The sequence below is a fragment of the Corvus cornix genome, chromosome Z, assembly GCF_000738735.6.
Source record: "Corvus cornix cornix isolate S_Up_H32 chromosome Z, ASM73873v5, whole genome shotgun sequence".
NCBI lineage: Eukaryota > Metazoa > Chordata > Aves > Passeriformes > Corvidae > Corvus > Corvus cornix.
Genome location: NC_046357.1, coordinates 64469351 through 64486359, shown reverse-complemented (window position 1 = coordinate 64486359; position 17009 = coordinate 64469351). Strand labels below are relative to the sequence as shown.

At 43.4% G+C, this 17009-nt stretch overlaps 1 protein-coding gene across 1 annotated transcript in view; it reads left to right on the top strand.

The window, feature by feature from the left end:
- DMRT1 (doublesex and mab-3 related transcription factor 1) overlaps positions 1–15943 on the top strand; it is a 57851-nt gene extending 41908 nt beyond the window's left edge. The window contains 1 exon segment of the mRNA XM_039567605.1: positions 15123–15943. Coding sequence (XP_039423539.1) covers positions 15123–15265 — 143 coding nt within the window. The 3' untranslated portion in view covers positions 15266–15943.
- The last annotated feature ends 1066 nt before the right edge of the window (positions 15944–17009 follow it).

Sequence of the window (17009 nt, the reverse complement as noted above, 5' to 3'; positions counted from 1 at the left end):
CTCAGGTATTAAATATAGTTCAGAAGTGCAAAAACGAGTGGGACTGCAGTTGTTACTACCAGATAGGAGAGATAACTATACTTTATTTGTCCTCCTCAACTATTTTCAGTTCCTACACTTGTTTTTGCTTTAAGTGCTAATACTGCAGTGAAATTGTACTTTTCTAGCTCAGAACAGTTTTCACAAATGTGTTTATTAGTACTGATTTTATTTGGTTGATTTGTTACATTTATCTGAAAAACCCAACACTTTTGAGTCTGCTACAGCCAATATGAAGGTAAAGCTTCAGTCTGACTAATCATGCAAGTGTAGAGGCTTCCAGGCTTACCAATAGCGTTCTAGTCTTATTTGTATTCATAATTAGCTTAATGATACAGTATTGTTTATGGAATTTTTTTTACTCCTTTTATTTTGAGGGGAAGGTTTGGACACCATTACTTTTGTGGCTTGAATTAGTGGGGTAGATAGTAAAACTGTCACTTATAACATAGTGGTTTCAGGCAGCAGAATGTTGCATATAAAATCAAAGGGGTGTATTTCTTCACAACCTTGACTGCTTTATGTATCTGCTTGATTTCTAGTAACTTTACTAAGCTGCAGTCTTCAGATATTAGTAAGTGGTGCCCTGTCATAGGGATGCTGTAATAGCCTCAGGAAGCTGGAGGTCTTCATGAATATGTACTCAGAACACTTCTGTAGAACTTGTCATTTAATTTCTCATTCTGTGAAGTGACTTCTTGCTCTTGCAATGTCTGCTCTACACAGACCAAAGAGATCTCCATGAGTCAGGGTAGGAACTGGGAAAAATACTCTAGATGCTAAATTAACGCTATTTAGTGCAGTGTTAGCATCCAGCTGTTGCTGTCCAGACATTTCCGAATTTGAATTAAATGGGCCAGGACCAAGAGAAAAAAAAATGGTATTTTGTAGACCAGGTCAAGTCAATTATACGTTATTTTCTCACACAAAGGTCTCGTGGTGACATTTTGTTACAGTGACCCTGCAAAGAGCCAGAGCAGATGTTATCTATAGAGCACTGTAAAAATAGTCCAGAAGAAATGGCTCAGAATAGGGGAAAAAAACCTACACCACAAATTAGCTAACAGTATGTTGGCTGATTATAATGACTACCTTATAGCATCCAAGAATTGTCAATCATACCTTAATGTTTATAGAAGTGAAAAGTCAATGTGTAGTTGTTTAATTTGACATGACTCAGGTTGAGAAAGTGTAATCGCTGGAGGGGACAGTTAAGTAGCTGTGCTCCATGTCAGCCTGTCTCGCTCCGACTACTGCAGTAAACGCTTTCCTGATGAGCGATAGATTTGTTTAAATACCAGGATAATTGCTAGCTACAGCATCCAACACTCTTTTAATGCCTTGTACTACATCTGTATTGGCTCTTGCGCCTGAGGCTGTTTGAGGTTTCTGCAGGGAAGAAGGCATGTAACTTCAATTACATTGTTCTCCTTTGGGTTTTGAAGGGTAATTGTTGCAGAGATAAATAGGCTGTAATAAATTACATTTCGTTTCTTCCAAACCTGTTGAAGTAGATCAGACATGCCAGTGTTACACCTGTTTTCTGCTTGTGACATTTTGGTATTCTGCAGTACTGAGAGCACACAAAGAACAAGGCAAAGGGTTCCTTCACTGGAAAAACGGAAAAATACCAGACTTCTCAAGCTATACTGGTGCAAAGCCAGTGAACTTTTTTTGTGTGCTGTAAAAGAATTTGCTTCCCCTCGCTGCTTCCACACGTGTAAATTATGATCATACATAAATATTAATGCTGATTGTGAATAATGGAACAGGAGAGAGACTCAGCTCTATTCTCTGTAATTAGGAGGGTGTCCACATTTTAACTTCTTAGTGCTGTTGGTGTTCTAAGGAGAAGACTGAAGAGACCTGGTGGTTTCTGCCAGGGTGGTTGCCCACTGATTGCCTTTTGCTGAGCACATTCCCGTTGTGTCACAGCACACACAGAGTGGTGCAGCCACAATGCAAATGCCATCAGCTCCCTACCCTTCCCTGCAGTGTACCCCACTTCTGCTACTAAAGGTTCTGCACTTGGTACCCACAGGCTGATGCAAGAAAAGCTGAAAGTCTCTGTGTACGGATTACAGCTCCCTTTAAAAATGTGTGAAGGAATTGGGGAGAGTTTATTTTTAAAATATGCTTTTCTTAAAAGTCTGACAAGATCTTGAGATTGGTTTTGAAGTATATTGAAAATTGAACACTTAATTTGTTGGGATTCATTTTACTATGTGATCAGGAAGGAGTGGGAGCCAGGTTAAACAGAGTATTCCCTGTAGTTCATTTTTAAATAAACCAAACAGTTATAATTTAGTTTCTGTAACACTAGCATTTATATATTTGCATTTATTCCCTGCTTTCTCATAATTTTACAATGTTTCAAAGCTGCATGCCTGATGTTCATCTCACAGTATCTGTTAAATCAGTTAAGTTTTACAAGTTGAAGATTTGTCTGAGGTCTGAATCACACCCCATATGCTGTGTGTAGGTTGTTTATTTATTCCAAGCATAGCATTAATCATGTATCAGACTGCTGAAAGTAAAAGAATATCCTAGTCCAGTTGGCTGGTAGTTTTGTTTCCTTTCTGGACATAAAAGGAAAAGAAAAATCAATGAGAGCTCTCTCCCATTCATTTATAAATCATTTTGCCTTTCAAGTTCTGTCTCAGAGCAATTGCAGACACTGCAAGGAGGGTTCTGTTTTCCCACCCTGGAGCGAGTAGATGTCTATACTAGATGTTTTAGCGATTGTTTTTGTATTGGCTTTTGAGTTTATAAAACACATTTTGATAAATTTCAGTCTTGAGTCAGATTGGAGCTAGCTGTGTATCTCTAAATATAGTATAAATTTTCATAATTACTCTAAATCAAGACTTCACTCATGTTAGTTTTTGCTGTTTCCTCCCTTGGATAAGTAGGAACTTCTAGCTCGTAAAGCTGTCTCTGCCAACACATCTTGCCCTAATGCTTCCCTGAGTCACAAGTGTTTTCAGGATCTTTAATTTTCTGGACTGAGTCTCTTAATTTTTCCAGGCATAAACACTGCACATAGGTTTGTGCCAACAGAGTCTACATCGGAGTGAAGTAACACTGGCTTGTTAGGAGGTGTCTGATGTATTCCTGTTAGGTGGATGCACTAGTTCCCTGTGACTACCCGAAATGAATATGCAACTGCCTGACTGGTTAAAAAGGCCTCAGGATCGGGGAATGTGGGTTGGCCCCTAGTTTGAAAGTAATTACCCCTTCTCAGCTGTGGGCTGACCTCTGTAGCTGTGACTCTTAACTTTCCAGCTTGGATCATTTCATCTGCTTTTCCTTCTGCCTTCAACTGCTCTGCCTTTCAGCTATGTGTGTGGAGTAGGACCGCCTTCCCTATCTTTCAAGAGAGGGGAAAGCCCCCTCTCCTGACCCTGAACAGCAGCAAGTATGGAGTTCCTGTGTAGTGCAAGCTCCTTGCAGCCCATGCTCTTGACTCCCTTCACTGCCCCGTGTCCATGGTGGCTTGCAGCAGGGCTGTATGATGCAGCAGAGGATGAGCTCCAGTTTTCACTTACCTCATCCTGCCTGTCTTGCCCTTAGAGTGTCGAACCACTTCCTTACTGACCAGAGTGGCATTCAGCACTGTTGAAACTAACTGAGATGGAGTCTTGGAGTGATTTTCTTGAAGGCAGGCAGTCTTTGATGCAGCCACCAGTGTCTGGATTGGCCCCAGAAACCTGTCTTAAAATTTTCTCTACAACAGATGCCGGTAATAAAATTCTGATTTTCTGTTCATCTATTTAAGTATTTTAGAACTTTTCTGCCACTTCAGCATGATTTAAAGTTCACCATCTGGACTTCAGAGAGTGCCAGGCAAGAGCAGGGAAAGTGCATGTTGAAGCTTGTTGGCTACACTTGCTCCCATTCCTATAATATTAGTAAGGAAAGATGGCACAAGAGGACCTAGTACTCTAGTAGGAGTCCAAAACAACCAAGGGTTTTGGGCCCTTCTGGCCCTACAGCTTGTAGACAGTAACCAGTGTGATCCAGTGTGAACCAAGACTGCTGCTGTCAGGATCCAGAAGAAAATGCTGGATACTGGTGGGTTGACCTTCCCACCAGGTGGGCATCACCAGGTGGGCTGTAGGACATCAGTGGGCTTGTGGAGATGCAGCTGGCAGCACCAGCAGCATCATTAGACACAGCCCATGCCCTCCAGCTGATGGCACATACTCAGCATTACTTGTATTGTGTTCATGGAAATGAATATAAATACAGCACAGCGGATCTGTCTTAAGCCTAATGTTGTGTGAAACTTCATTTAACTTACTTGACTACCTCAAAAGTGTTTTGTGTTCTGTTTTTGTCCCTATTTACTCAAGTATTGTGACTTACTGCAGCAGGGTTCCTAAACTTTGAGGGGAATAAATCTCACTTTAAAATAAGTAGCAACATTTTTACTCTGCACATACCCATCTTGTGCTGTGTATTTCATCAATACTCGTTGAACCCTTTTACAGCAGATCTGCTGAACTTGCATCAAATTAAAGTTAATATTAAAAACGGTAATGCCATGGTAATACTAAGTCACTTTAAAGCCTTTGGGCTTCTTAAACTGCAGATTCATTTGAATTGTAAGACATAGATGATAAGGCTTTTTATTTCTTTCCTCTTACTCAATTTTGGGCACAGTCATTGGTGAGTACAGTGTTGCTCATGCTCAAATCAGTGACAAACCTCCTGTTCCTTCTGCAGGTATGGTACAAGTTGCAGATTCTTGTCTTCTCCCTTGCCAGAAGAGACAGTTGAATTACAAGAGAATTAAAAAAGTAAATAAATCTATTTGCAAGTGGAAATATATTGTATTTACCATAACACATCACTTGCATTAGACGCAGTATTTTTGACTGATTGCTTAGTAACCTCTTGACTTCCAAAAGCTTGCAAGTTATGTAAAAAAAAAAAAAATTTAAGCTGTATAATACAGGGATGTTGCACTAAGACAGTATTTTCTAAAATTAAATCATTAAAGCTGAAAGACCTGAGTCCATCATTATTAACTATTTGGTTATGCTTTGAATATTATGACCCTGAGCATGGATTTCATCCTCATTTTATAAATTGAAAGTGACACTGGCAACAATGAAATACAAAGAGAAGTGACCATATTAACATTTACATTGCTAGTCTTGGTGTTGTGCAAACTGGTTTTTTTTGTTCCTGATACACTAGTGAAGATTAACAGCCCTTCTGACCCAAGAATGGAGAGACATTCAGCCAAAACAGTGTTGTATTTGGATTTCTGTGCTGAATACCAAAAGGTTTTATGTGATTATTAGAGCTCTTGGAATCCTGTTTCTTTCCTTTAGTATAGCTACACAAGGAAGAAACTTTGTGCCTTTTGTTTTGTGTTTCCACATACTCTGCTACTTGTTAACATAATCCTGAGTCTCAAGTGCACTCTTTCCTTTCAAATTAAACATGTTTTTCAAAAAACTTTTCATTGCCTCAGCTGTTGCAAACGGCAGTGCATTTTTAGGTAGGACAATTGATGCTTCTAAGGTAATTATTCCCAAGGAACTTCTTGTATAGACAGGTTTTAAATATATCTTAAGAAAACAAGGGCTGCTGTATTGTAGTGATGTGGATGAGGAATCGGGTCTCTCTAGTTGTCTCCTGTGTTGCTCTAGGAGATAGGTGTAGCCTGTGAGGTCTTGCCTTGCAACAGGAATCAGTCCCCACCTCCATCTGCACCCTCAGTATCAGCAGTCATCCCACAGAAAAGCCTTTTGCCTGTTCATTCCCTTGTGCTGCTACACAACAGCCCTGATAAGCATGTGCAACCATTTTGCCATTAAGAGCAGCTGTGGATGTCCATTTCAGTCACCTCTGTGTGGCATTATCTGTTGGTTAGGTGGTGTTAGGGATGTATGGAAAAGCCGGTGTCTTCAGCATAGGAGAAGATGCAGACCCCAGGAGGAGGTGGACAGTAAGCAGTCTCCATAAAATTAGCATGAAGTCACCTAACTGTGTCTGAGGGAACTCTAGGGTGCTCAGAGACAATGCCACGTTCTCTTCTTGAGAGCTGGCTGGAAATTGTTCTGATAGAAACTTCTGCTTTGGAAAAATCTAACCCACTGATTGTTTTTGCTGAAATCACGTATTTCTGCAAACTTAGAACAGGACAGAGGGATTCAGGTGGCCTTCTTCCCTCAACAGTCTCACATGGATGATGGGTCCATTTTGAGCCTGGAGAAGAGAGTCCAGGGAGACCTAAGTGGGGCCTTTCAGTAGTTAGAGGGGGCTGATAAGAAAGGGCATGACAGGCTTTTTAGTAGGACCTGTAGTGATAGGACAAGGAATAATGGTTTTAAACTAGAGGAGGGTAAATTCAGACTAGATACTGGGAGAATTTTTTTACAATGATGGTGGTAAAACACTGGCACAGATTGTCCAGAGAGGTCATGTGTGGAAACATTCACAGAAACATTCAGTGTCAGGTTGAATGGGACTCTGGGCTACCTGATCTAGTTTGAGGTGTCTCTTCTCAGTGCAAGGGAGTTGAACTGGATGGCCTGAAGATCCCTTCCAACCAAAGTACTCTATGATTCCTGTGAAAGATTTGGAGTTGCAGGCAGTCCGTTGCTATTCTTGCATTGCCATCAAGGGTTGCTGCCCATTCACATGGTTGTGCGGCCTCCTGTGACTCTTGATTTGTGGAATGGTTTGTTCTCTTTTTGGGGGGGGGGGGGGGGTGGGGGGGAACCAAACAAACTTCTGTAGACACAGTTCATTTCATGGATCTGGCTTCAAAGGTGGCCACACAGGAGAGGCATGTGGGGTGCTAAGACCTGCCTCTATATTGTGCCCGGTAGCGGGACAGTCTAGGGAGTTGTAAGACTCTGGCCCCACAGCGATTTTGTGCAAAACCAGTCCTGGCAGGATAAAATGCTCAAAAGGAAATTTGGGCCTGTGCACCAGCAGCTGGCAAGATAGTTTCATATTTCTTGTGAGAAATGATTGATATTTATATTTTAATCTTGTTGTTAGAACAGGTTTTGATTACTGTAGGAGTAAGAAAAACAATCTAAAGTGGATTTGAAGTTCATTTTTTTTCTTAATGCTGCTTGTCTTTTCTCAGTCTTCTGAGTATAACACACCAGGGACATATTTTTTTAATGGAGACTCAGTCTCCAATGTTGTGTGTGGAATAGAGAAGTAGTATCTGACTTCCAGGAATAAAGAGATTTAAGGTCCCAGCTTTGTCACAGTCTTGTTACATGATGAAGCAAATGGCTTCATTCCTCTGAGATTCCTTGCTGCTCCTCAGTTAGTGACAGATGTCCAAATACCCCCTATCCCTCACAGCCACTTTTTAAATCTTCCTTTGCTGGAAATCAGTGTCTCCCCCTATGTTTCTGTGGCTGTTCTTTAATCTTGAGTCTTTAAATGGTTTGTTGGTGGCTTGGTTTCTGTTTTTCAAAAATTCCTATTGGACTCTGAGGTAGAGTACAGCCATGCAAACCATTGGGTCCTCTGGTGGACTGTGAATGTCAGAAGTAAGGATCTCCAAAAGTAGGTCTGCTGGTCAAGAGTTACAGCCCAAAGGAGAAGCATATGCATCTCTGCAGTATTGGCAATACAACAGCTGTTCTTCATTACAATTCCCCGTGTTGCTGAGCAGCTGTGTGCCCAGGACAACACAAGGATTAAATGAAGGACTGGAGAAGGCTAGGGAGGGAAAAGGGAGATGCCTTTTGCATTTAATCATGATGCCTTTCTTTGTAGTCTTACTACCAGATAAAAATAGGTCAAATCAAACTTCATCCCAGCTCTTTTGTGGCTGAGGTTGTCATGCTTTATATGTAATCATACAGAATGTTTTCACTTAAAAATGAGTCAAAAACGATCTACAGAAATGCCTGTTTTACCTTGTTACCCAGCAGTGGGAAATGCCTGCTTTATGTTGAGATGCTGGAGAATGTTTTTCTTCATGTGTTCTAGCACAAAATCTTTGTGAAATGATTAAAATAATGTTTTATTTTTGAGAGAACTAGCCTTTAGGGTTCCTGGCAGTGGAATATAAACCTGGGAGGTTTCTGTGGAGGTGTACCTGGCTGGGACCTGACTCAGCAGAGTGAGCACTTGAGGCAAGGAACCATTCACTTCTGCCAAACAAAAAGAGAGCTTCTATCAGCTGAATTTTGCACGTCACCTTTCAGTCATTCAAAGCAAGGGTACGCACCTCAGCACATCTGAAGTTTTTCTGAGATGTTCATTGTCTGCCTTTCCTAGCCTGCAGGAGTGGCTTAATGACAGTAAGTTAGCCACAGAATGTAAAGCTGGTGGTAGGAGAGAGCATTGGTCCATCACTACTGCTCTGCTCCAGTTCGTGCAGCAGGCATGGAGGGCAGTTGCTTTGTAGAAGATTGGTGTAGTTTCAAGCCATGTTTCGGAGTCTGAGAAAAAGCCAATGCTTCCCAAATACCATTTTTGCATCCTGTCTGTCTAGCTGGTAGTGGGTGAGAGGTAGAAAGCCTTGTTTGATTGTTTCACATATTACTGTAAGAGAATTTAAAACCAGAGGTGAGGGAGTCAGCAGGAGGATATTTTCTCCAGCTTCTGGTTTCTAATTACATCAGTTACAGCCCTTCGTTCTTAGTTGCTAAAACTACAAGCATGAACTGGAAAAGAATGAGATAATCCATGGTAAAGCATACTGAATAAAGATCTCTATTCAGCTCTTTACTTTTTATCCTGAGTTCCTAATGCCAAAAATTAATGCTATTTGAAAATACACAATAAGTCTGCCCTACTGTGGGCATCCAAGATAATCCTAATTGCCTTAAATGTTAGTGACGAGGGTAGGTGTTCAAGAAGGGGAAAAGGGCTGTACTATGAAATAGTATACCTTTGTTAAGAGACACAGATGGAGCATGTATTTCAAGATCCTTAGGCTTGTTTTTATTTTTGCATCAAAAAGCAGCTCTGTTTGTTGCTCTTCCTGTCAGCCGGAAGATATCCACAGGCATACGTTGCTAGAACTGGACAGGTTTCCATTGCGTTTATAGTATGCAAAGCAGAAAAGGAGCATCAGTCCCATGCTCTTGCAAATTGGTCCACATTGTGGTCAGCAGAGAAGAGTCCATAACACACTTATCACAAGAAAAGTCACAAAGACATTTCAGCTGGTCAGAGTAATATGTGGAGGTCAGTTTCAAGGCAGACCCATAGCTGAGTTTTTTTTTTCCCCTTGTAAACTACTTGGTATCAGCCTCCTCTTCTTACACTCTGCTGTGCATCATTCTTACACTGCTGCGAAGAAGTCTGCACTCACACTGTGTTGTGGTGACCAGCTGCAGCAAGCAAAAACCCTTGGCTTCAGGTGGGCTTCCAGGATTTGTCCCTCTGGAAGCTATCCCCTGGTCCAGACCTTCAACTGAGGCCTGAGGGAGGAGAAGGACAGTCAATACAGAAAATGCATAGCACATTTATGCACTTGCAGATGTTGGCAGGAATTTTCAGTGAGAACCGTTTCATCCCAGCAGTTGTCCTGAGCAAGAGAGATGTAGTGAAGATGATAGCAGTTTGGAGGTTTTTTACTTCAGTTCATACAGAGTAGAAGCAAAAGAAATAAAAGATACTGAGGATTCACCAAGTGCAAATGTCCTTCAGAAACATGTGTTATGTCAGCTTTACAAACTTGGAATCTTTGTGTTCAAAGAGAATCTTGGAAACAGCTGATTCAAGAGGGTCTCTTACTTTTCTTGCAGCTTCTCTGTGGCCTTCTAGCAGGAGCCTATAGTCTCTTGACTGCTGATGTCTTAGATCTGCAGAGAGCAGAATACTGGAGTATGAGACTGAACCCATTGCATGGCTGGTGTATGAGCAGCCTGCCGCTAACGCTCGTTTTTTCACCCTGGTGTAAGTCAGTAGTCCTCCATCTTTATTTTAAATAAAGCATTCCCATAGGAGTGAATCACATCACGTCAGAGATATAGCAGAGGTAGATTTTCTTTTTGGCCATTTGTTAGTTAACTCTGCTTAAGGAGTTGAACCCTTGTTCGAGAACATGGGGTTAAGCACTCCCAAAGGCGAGAGGCGGCTGAAGGGAAATTACTTAGAAGAATTTACTTGGCCTTCCTGCATGTGTTTACATGGAGGTTACATCTTGCCCATCTTATCATCTACAGCACATTCAGCACAGACCTTGACACTCTTGCTGCCATTCTAATGCTTTCTCCACAACAGGGAAATTGTGCTTTTCTCCCATTCTCTTTTTCTGTATGTCTTCTCAGTTTCTGAGACAGCAACTGAGGATTCTGATAGTTCTCTGATTCCTAGTGGCTGCTTTTGCAGCAGTAATTGTTTCGGTGGGGGGGTGTTTGGTTGATTTGGGGTTTTTGACCTAATGCTTTGTCAAGCAGTTACTGTAGTGTTACTGTAGTTGCGATTGCCTGGCAGGCTGTTTGCTGATGCTGGGAGGTAGAGTCAACCCTTTTTGACAACAATCTGAGCAGCAGGGTACCTTTGACTTGGGTGGAAACTGGGAATTGTTCCCAAACTGAGTTTGACCTGTGGTTATTTTCAAGTCACCAAGTCAGGCAGCATGGCCAGCCACACCTCATGTCTTACAGTGGTTTGAGTTGGTATGCTGAAGAGAATGCCAGTGCCATTTTCTCCTATTTTGCCCTTTTTGTGGGTATCATGACTTGCTTCTTGGCTTGACCGCCAGTGGTTTCATAGGCCAGTTTGGTTTTCAAGAGTTTTGGCTTTTTATGTGGGATCTCTGTAGCCTGGAGTGGAAGCTGCTGCTTGCAACAGCAGTAATATTTGCAAGAGGAAACTGCTTTGGAGGAGAAAGTACTGTGAAGAGCAGTTGCTGTCCACCCTCATGCCAAAAACTTCGGCATGCTTTAGTGATGCTCCCATGCCATCAAGTGCCAGTGGCACCTAGTTCTTCATTCTCCATGTGTGGCTGTGCTGACACACAAGTGCGCACACGAGGAAAATGTGAATGGCCCTTATCAATGTGTGGGACTGACATGCTTACTCACTTCTCTTTCCCTGAGAAAGGTGAAAGAGTTTTGAAAAATGAATTGGACCACTCAACTTAAATCTTTACAAATTGCTCCTTATTTAGAGTGTAATAGTATTCTAAATGTAAACTCAGGAAAATACTTACCTTTCAAGCATGAATATCCTGATTTCTCACATCACTGAAAGTGTATTATTCTTTTCAGTTCATTGAATTTTGGGGATCACTCAAGTTAAAAGTCAATGCAGTTTCCAGTGTCAGAAGACACAAGGTTTTGTGTTTATGGTTGGGATCCCTTCTCACTTATTTTCCTTTGTGATACTAGCTGAATTTTTTTTCAGATTCATATGGCTCAAAAGTATTCAGGTGCTTTCCCAAGGGTAAAAGGTAATTAGATCAAGGAGCAGTCTTGAACTGTCACAGACCCAATTCTGGTACTGTTATTTACACAGATAAAGGCTGTGCAACAACTGTAGGAGGATCAGCCGCAAGCCGCAAACAGATGAAATTCGTATACTTAAATCACAAAGAGCATGGGTTTTGTTTCTTTGAACTTGGAATTTCTACATTTTATTGCTGTGTGATTAAAACACTGGAACAGAATTGCTTATTTCCTTTTTGCTGCCTTTTTATAGCTACAAGTCCCAGTCTGAGTATCATGTACTTTTTATCAGCATTGCACCTACTCACTGCACCTTGCTTGACTTCAGTGACTGTCGACTGCAGTGGAGGTCTGTTTGATAAAGCAGTTCGGGTTTGGATGCAGAAGTAGCTCTCTTACATGTTCCAGGTAAATCTTGGTAGTGTCACAAAACCTTTGTGGCTCCCATTACATACCCCTGTGTATATTCAGAGACCAGGATATGTAGCCCAAATTGCCTAACAATCAAAACTGTGATTAATTTGGAAGTCAGTGGAAAAGCTGGTGGAGCTTCACTGATCCAGAAGACTTAGGAGCCACCGTTTGAGATGCTAAGAAAGAGATTTGGTTGTCTGTCTACCAAAAAAAGTTGTCCTCTGTGTCATTCAGCAGGTTTATACTAAACTAACACAGAGTTGCTCAAAAAATAGGCCACAAAAACAAAGTGGCAGTTTTGCTGTGGTAGGGTTTTAACATCTGTACCGTAGCATGTTGAGTGGGTTTTCTGTAGGATTCGTTGTGTTTGGGAAAAAAAAAAAACACTTCCTGCAAGTTCGTCACAGAGATTTATAGATCTCAGTATTTAAAAATGGGCCTTTCCATCACTTCAGGCACATGCATGCTTAGAATTATTAACAAATCCTTTAAAATAAACTTCTTGCCCATTTGGCTGCTTGGGAGTAAACAAAAAATTAGCCCCTTTTCACCTCAGTCACTTCCCTGATACTTTTTTCTTGGAGTCCAGGAACACAGAATCCTTACAGCATGTCCTAATCCTTCACACACCTTGGGCTTTGCTAAATCAGGGCAGAATGAAGTTCTGAGAGTTAGATAGCTGAGCCCTTGAGCCAGCCAGCCCTGCCGAGGCTGCATTACTATATAATGCAAGGTACCTTATGGAGAAAGGGATGGTTCCTGATGCTAGACCTGGCCAGATGCTACCAAAGCTGCAGTTGTTGGCAGGCACAACCTAAAACTGTGAATTACCATTGAGGAGCTAGTCTGTAGGACACATCGGGAGAGGTGATAACTGCATTTTCTGTAGGTGATTTCCCCTTAGACATTGCCATGTGAACCTGCAGAGCATCTTTGCTCTGTCGTTACATAGTCAAAGCATGAGCCACATACTCACCTGGAATAGTGCATGGTGTGTGTTTCAGATCATGGGAGTGTGGTGCAGACTGGGCCTTCACAGTGAGTATGTTTGTGCTGCTTCCCTTGCAGAGGAGCAGAAATGTTCCTCTGTTGTTGTGCTTACTTCTTGTAACGTGCATGTTTACACATGGTTCAAGTCCTAGGAGCTCTTAGGCCGTGGTAAAATGACTTTAAATAGAGAAAGTGAAGTGGAAGGAAAACTAGTATCCTCATCCAGACACGGAGGACTCAGATGTAACTTTTTCTTGGACTCCGCCATCAGCCCTGCTTAAACACTAAAAAGGAAAGGTAGGAAAACACACCATTAGGAATCAATCTCCTGGTATGTTGTCGTGGCAGAAGAGAGTTCGGCTCTTGCAAACCTACAAGGATCATTTCTGATTCTGCAACACTTCTTGGTTTCAGGATTGGTGAGCTAGAAAAAAGTAAAAATCTAAACAGTTGTTCCCAACCACAGGTTATGTAGGTGCAGTTCCAGCCTGTTCTAAGTGCACATCAGTGCACTGGTTATTTGAGGCCTGGAGGTGTTGGAGACCTGTTTGGCTGTTCTGTGCATATGACCACACAGCGAAGGAATGCGTGATGCTGCAGACCAGATTCCTCTTTCTGTGTCATTAAGCCAATTAGCAGTATTTGCAGGATGTTTAAAAACTGTTGGAAATTGCCTTGACTACCTTGTCACTCCCTCATGTCTAAGCACTATGTTCTTTTCTTTGTATTTTAGCTGGGAAAAAATGTAATACAGGGTTAATATCCTGTTCCCTGGAGTTAAAAAATTTATGTCAGATCTAAAAGACAGTAATAGAGTCTGCTTTGGCAGAGTGATGTTAGAGCCTTAGTCGTCCCTTATATGCATCAAATGAGACACTTGCATTAAATCAAGGAGCCAGGTTCTGCAATATCAAAAATGGTCAAAACTCCCTGAAAGGAATGGAAATTGCTATTTTGTCTGTGCATGGGTTTAGTAGGTGAAAATGGTGTGTGTGATGTCAACTTCATAATGTCTTTTCCATCTCTTGGTAACCAATGTTGTGTTTAAAAACAGAACAAATTTGGAAGCTGAGCTGCAAATGAAAGTTACTGCAAAGACACGGGATACTACAGAAATGGAGTGTTGGTGTTTTTTTAAGAGCGTATTTCTAATTTTCTCATAAGTAGTGGGCTAAACCCAGATGGTGCAGTTTACTTTCCTTGAATCCTGTTGGATTTGACTGGCTGTCAAAGTCAAACCTGACCTCATCTTTTTCATTGAACTTCAGGGCTACTAGAAGTCCCCAGTCTGCAAGCACCCAGGGCTCAAGTGTGGAGGAGCAGCTCACTTAGGCACAGCTGTGTGATTGCAGGACAGAGTTTAAGCCTCAACTTCATATTCCTTGTTTTTGTGCTGTTGTACTGGATTCATCATGGCTTCTAAAAAACAAGCAATGGCCATAAACAATATTCTCTTTTAAAAGACCACAGGCTGGTAATACTTTCCACTGAACAGTAAAATCCAGAACACAGTATTGATGATAAAGGTGTCAGTGGCTCATGGAGCTCCTGCTGTGATTTAGTTTCCCTCCAACTGCCTCAACCACCGATGCATTTTGCTAATTACATCATAGATTTTCCTATTGATGAACAGAATTTGAATTAACACGGGAAGCACTAATGTTACCCTTTCACTATTATTGTTGTACAAGAAGCCCGTGGCAGATGCTGGCAGTTTAGCTACACAAACATTAGTATTAACGATTGGCCATTTGGAATTGGTGACAAACTGCCGGCCGCTGGAATCCTGAGCCTGAAACCAATCAGGAAGTTAATGAGGAGAGAAATTACCACTGCAGCTTCCCCTTAATTATATTCACGGTAGGCAGGAAGGGAGTGTTGGGGGTGGATCTCAACTCATCTAAGGTTAGGAAGGTCAGAGACCCTTTTACTTGGTTTTTGTATCTACTGCAAATTGCAATGTTGCAACCGTTCCTAGCTCTGTATTAGTTTTAAATTCTGTAATATTTGGCCTCAGCCTCGGGCTGCCCGAGGCAGGGCCTTAGGCCTGTTGGCAGGTAACTTTCTTGTGGGTGGAGGGATACAGCCCCTAGACCTGAAGTTGTTTCCCTCCCATCGTTACTCGGTACTCCCGCTGCGTTCGCCTCGGCGGGAGGGGGGAGACCAGCACCTCAACATGCACGGGGGAACAACTCCTCGCCCCTCTTCCTGGAGAGGTCTCCTCTGGTCGGGGCCAGGGGGGTGTCTCAGTCACTGGTTTTTTTTCTCTCTTCCCCTCACTCGCAGTGTTTTCGCCGCCCAGCAGCCAGGACTCCGGCCTGGGGTGCCTGTCGAGCAGCAGCGAGAGCACCAAGGGGGACCTGGAGTGCGAGCCCCCCGCGCAGCCCGGCAACTTCGCGATGAGCCCCGTCCAGGAGGGCGGCGAGTAGCCGCGGTGTGGCGGCCCTCGTCCGGGGCAAGGCGGTACAGCAGCAGCGTTCTCGGTTTGCTTGTTCTGCTTGGGGGTTGCGGGGGACGGGCGGGGGGGGGGGTTCGGTTTCTTCTTCCCAGGTGCGGAGCGGGACGCCAGCTTCCCCGGGGGCGGCCGTGGGGCCTCCCCACCGCCGAGAAGCCAGCGCGGTGCCTCCGCCGCCCGTCTGAGGGGCGGGGGGCCGCTGTCGGGGCAAAGGCGGAGAGAGCCTCGCCAAAATGCGGGCAGGGGCTCGGGGTAGCGGGAGCTGAGAGAACCGGGAGTCCGGTGCTGGCCCCTCCCCGTGCAGAGGCCAATAACTCAACTCTGGGAAACAACATCCCGTTGTGTATTCCTAACAGTTCCTTACAGGCTAACGCTGCTGCTTGGTCTGGGAGTTTTCTTCTCATGTCGCCAAATTAACGTATTTTGCATATTACAGTTGAGTGCCTTGCCTTAGATTCCGGTCTAAACTGCAAGTAAGTAAGTCCCTTAAGAGTTGCCGTGAATTTTGGCGTTTGTTATTTTGTTAAAAATGGGCTATGGTGTTCTTTCCCTGTGTTACCAAAACCAATCTGAAGTGAAACTAGTCTAGAAAAATTCATTGTTCTCTGTAGTTGCAGCTGTACCTGAAATAAAAATGTTATTGATGACTGAATTTTCTTGTGTGTATATTTGGTGAGCTGTATTAAAACAGAAAAAAAAAAGAAATTACTTGTATTTTCTTCGCTCTGTGCTTTGAAAACATCTATTTGATTTCACCCCCATCTGTTGTAATCAATAACCTGACCATCTTGTTTTTTATTAAATGCACTTACTCTTAATTTCATCCACCAGTGGTTTTAGAGAGAATAATGTGGAGTTACCTATATAGGTTTGACATTATAAATCACTTCTTGAGGCTGAATCGTATAGTGGTATCGATTGATCCTGATATATCACAGAAATTTACTGTCACTTCTGTTTTCAATTAAAGATACAATCAGTCAGATAATGACTTAATTGGATTTTACAGAAGATTGAGTTTTATTGCCCAGTGCTTTACGAGTTTAGTTAAGGAAGATCATTTTATCACACTTGTCAGCCTGCTCCCGCGGCTCCGTGCCCTTCTGCCGCTGCCGCCACCGTGTCGGCGGCGCGGCTCCCCGGAGGGCACGGCAGGCGGGACCGGGACGGAGGCGGGTGCTCGCTTCCACCCTTGCTCTGTCAGTCCTCGGGCCTTGCTGAAATACCGCTTCTTAATTTCTAGAGAACGTTCCACGGCTCCCTTCCCCTCTCCCCATACCCTCCCCGGGCGCAAGGCATCCCGAGGGGTGTAGCGCCGCGGTGGGGACCTGCCTGTCCCGGGCGCTATTCCCGGCCCGTTCTTAGTGCGGAGAGGGTGCTCGGTGCTCCGCGCACCCTCTGGGAGCGAGGGGTCGCGTCTCTGCCGGGCGATCGAGCCGGCCGCGCAGGAGGGATGCCCTGCCCTGGCGGCGCGGGGGGCTGCATGGCCGCCGGAGAGGCTTATGCCGCTGGCGGCCTGGGCCTGTTTCTGGTTGCCGCGCTGAGCGGGGAGCAGCCCTGGGGACAAACGAGGTGGGGAAGCGGGGAGTGGGGAAAAAAAAAAAAGCCATGCTCTTTATACAAGCCCGTGTGGGACCTGGTTAGTGACAAGGGCGTTGAGAATAAATTACGGGGAGAATGAATAGCGTCCTTCAGAAGACTGGGGAAATCCTGCCTGG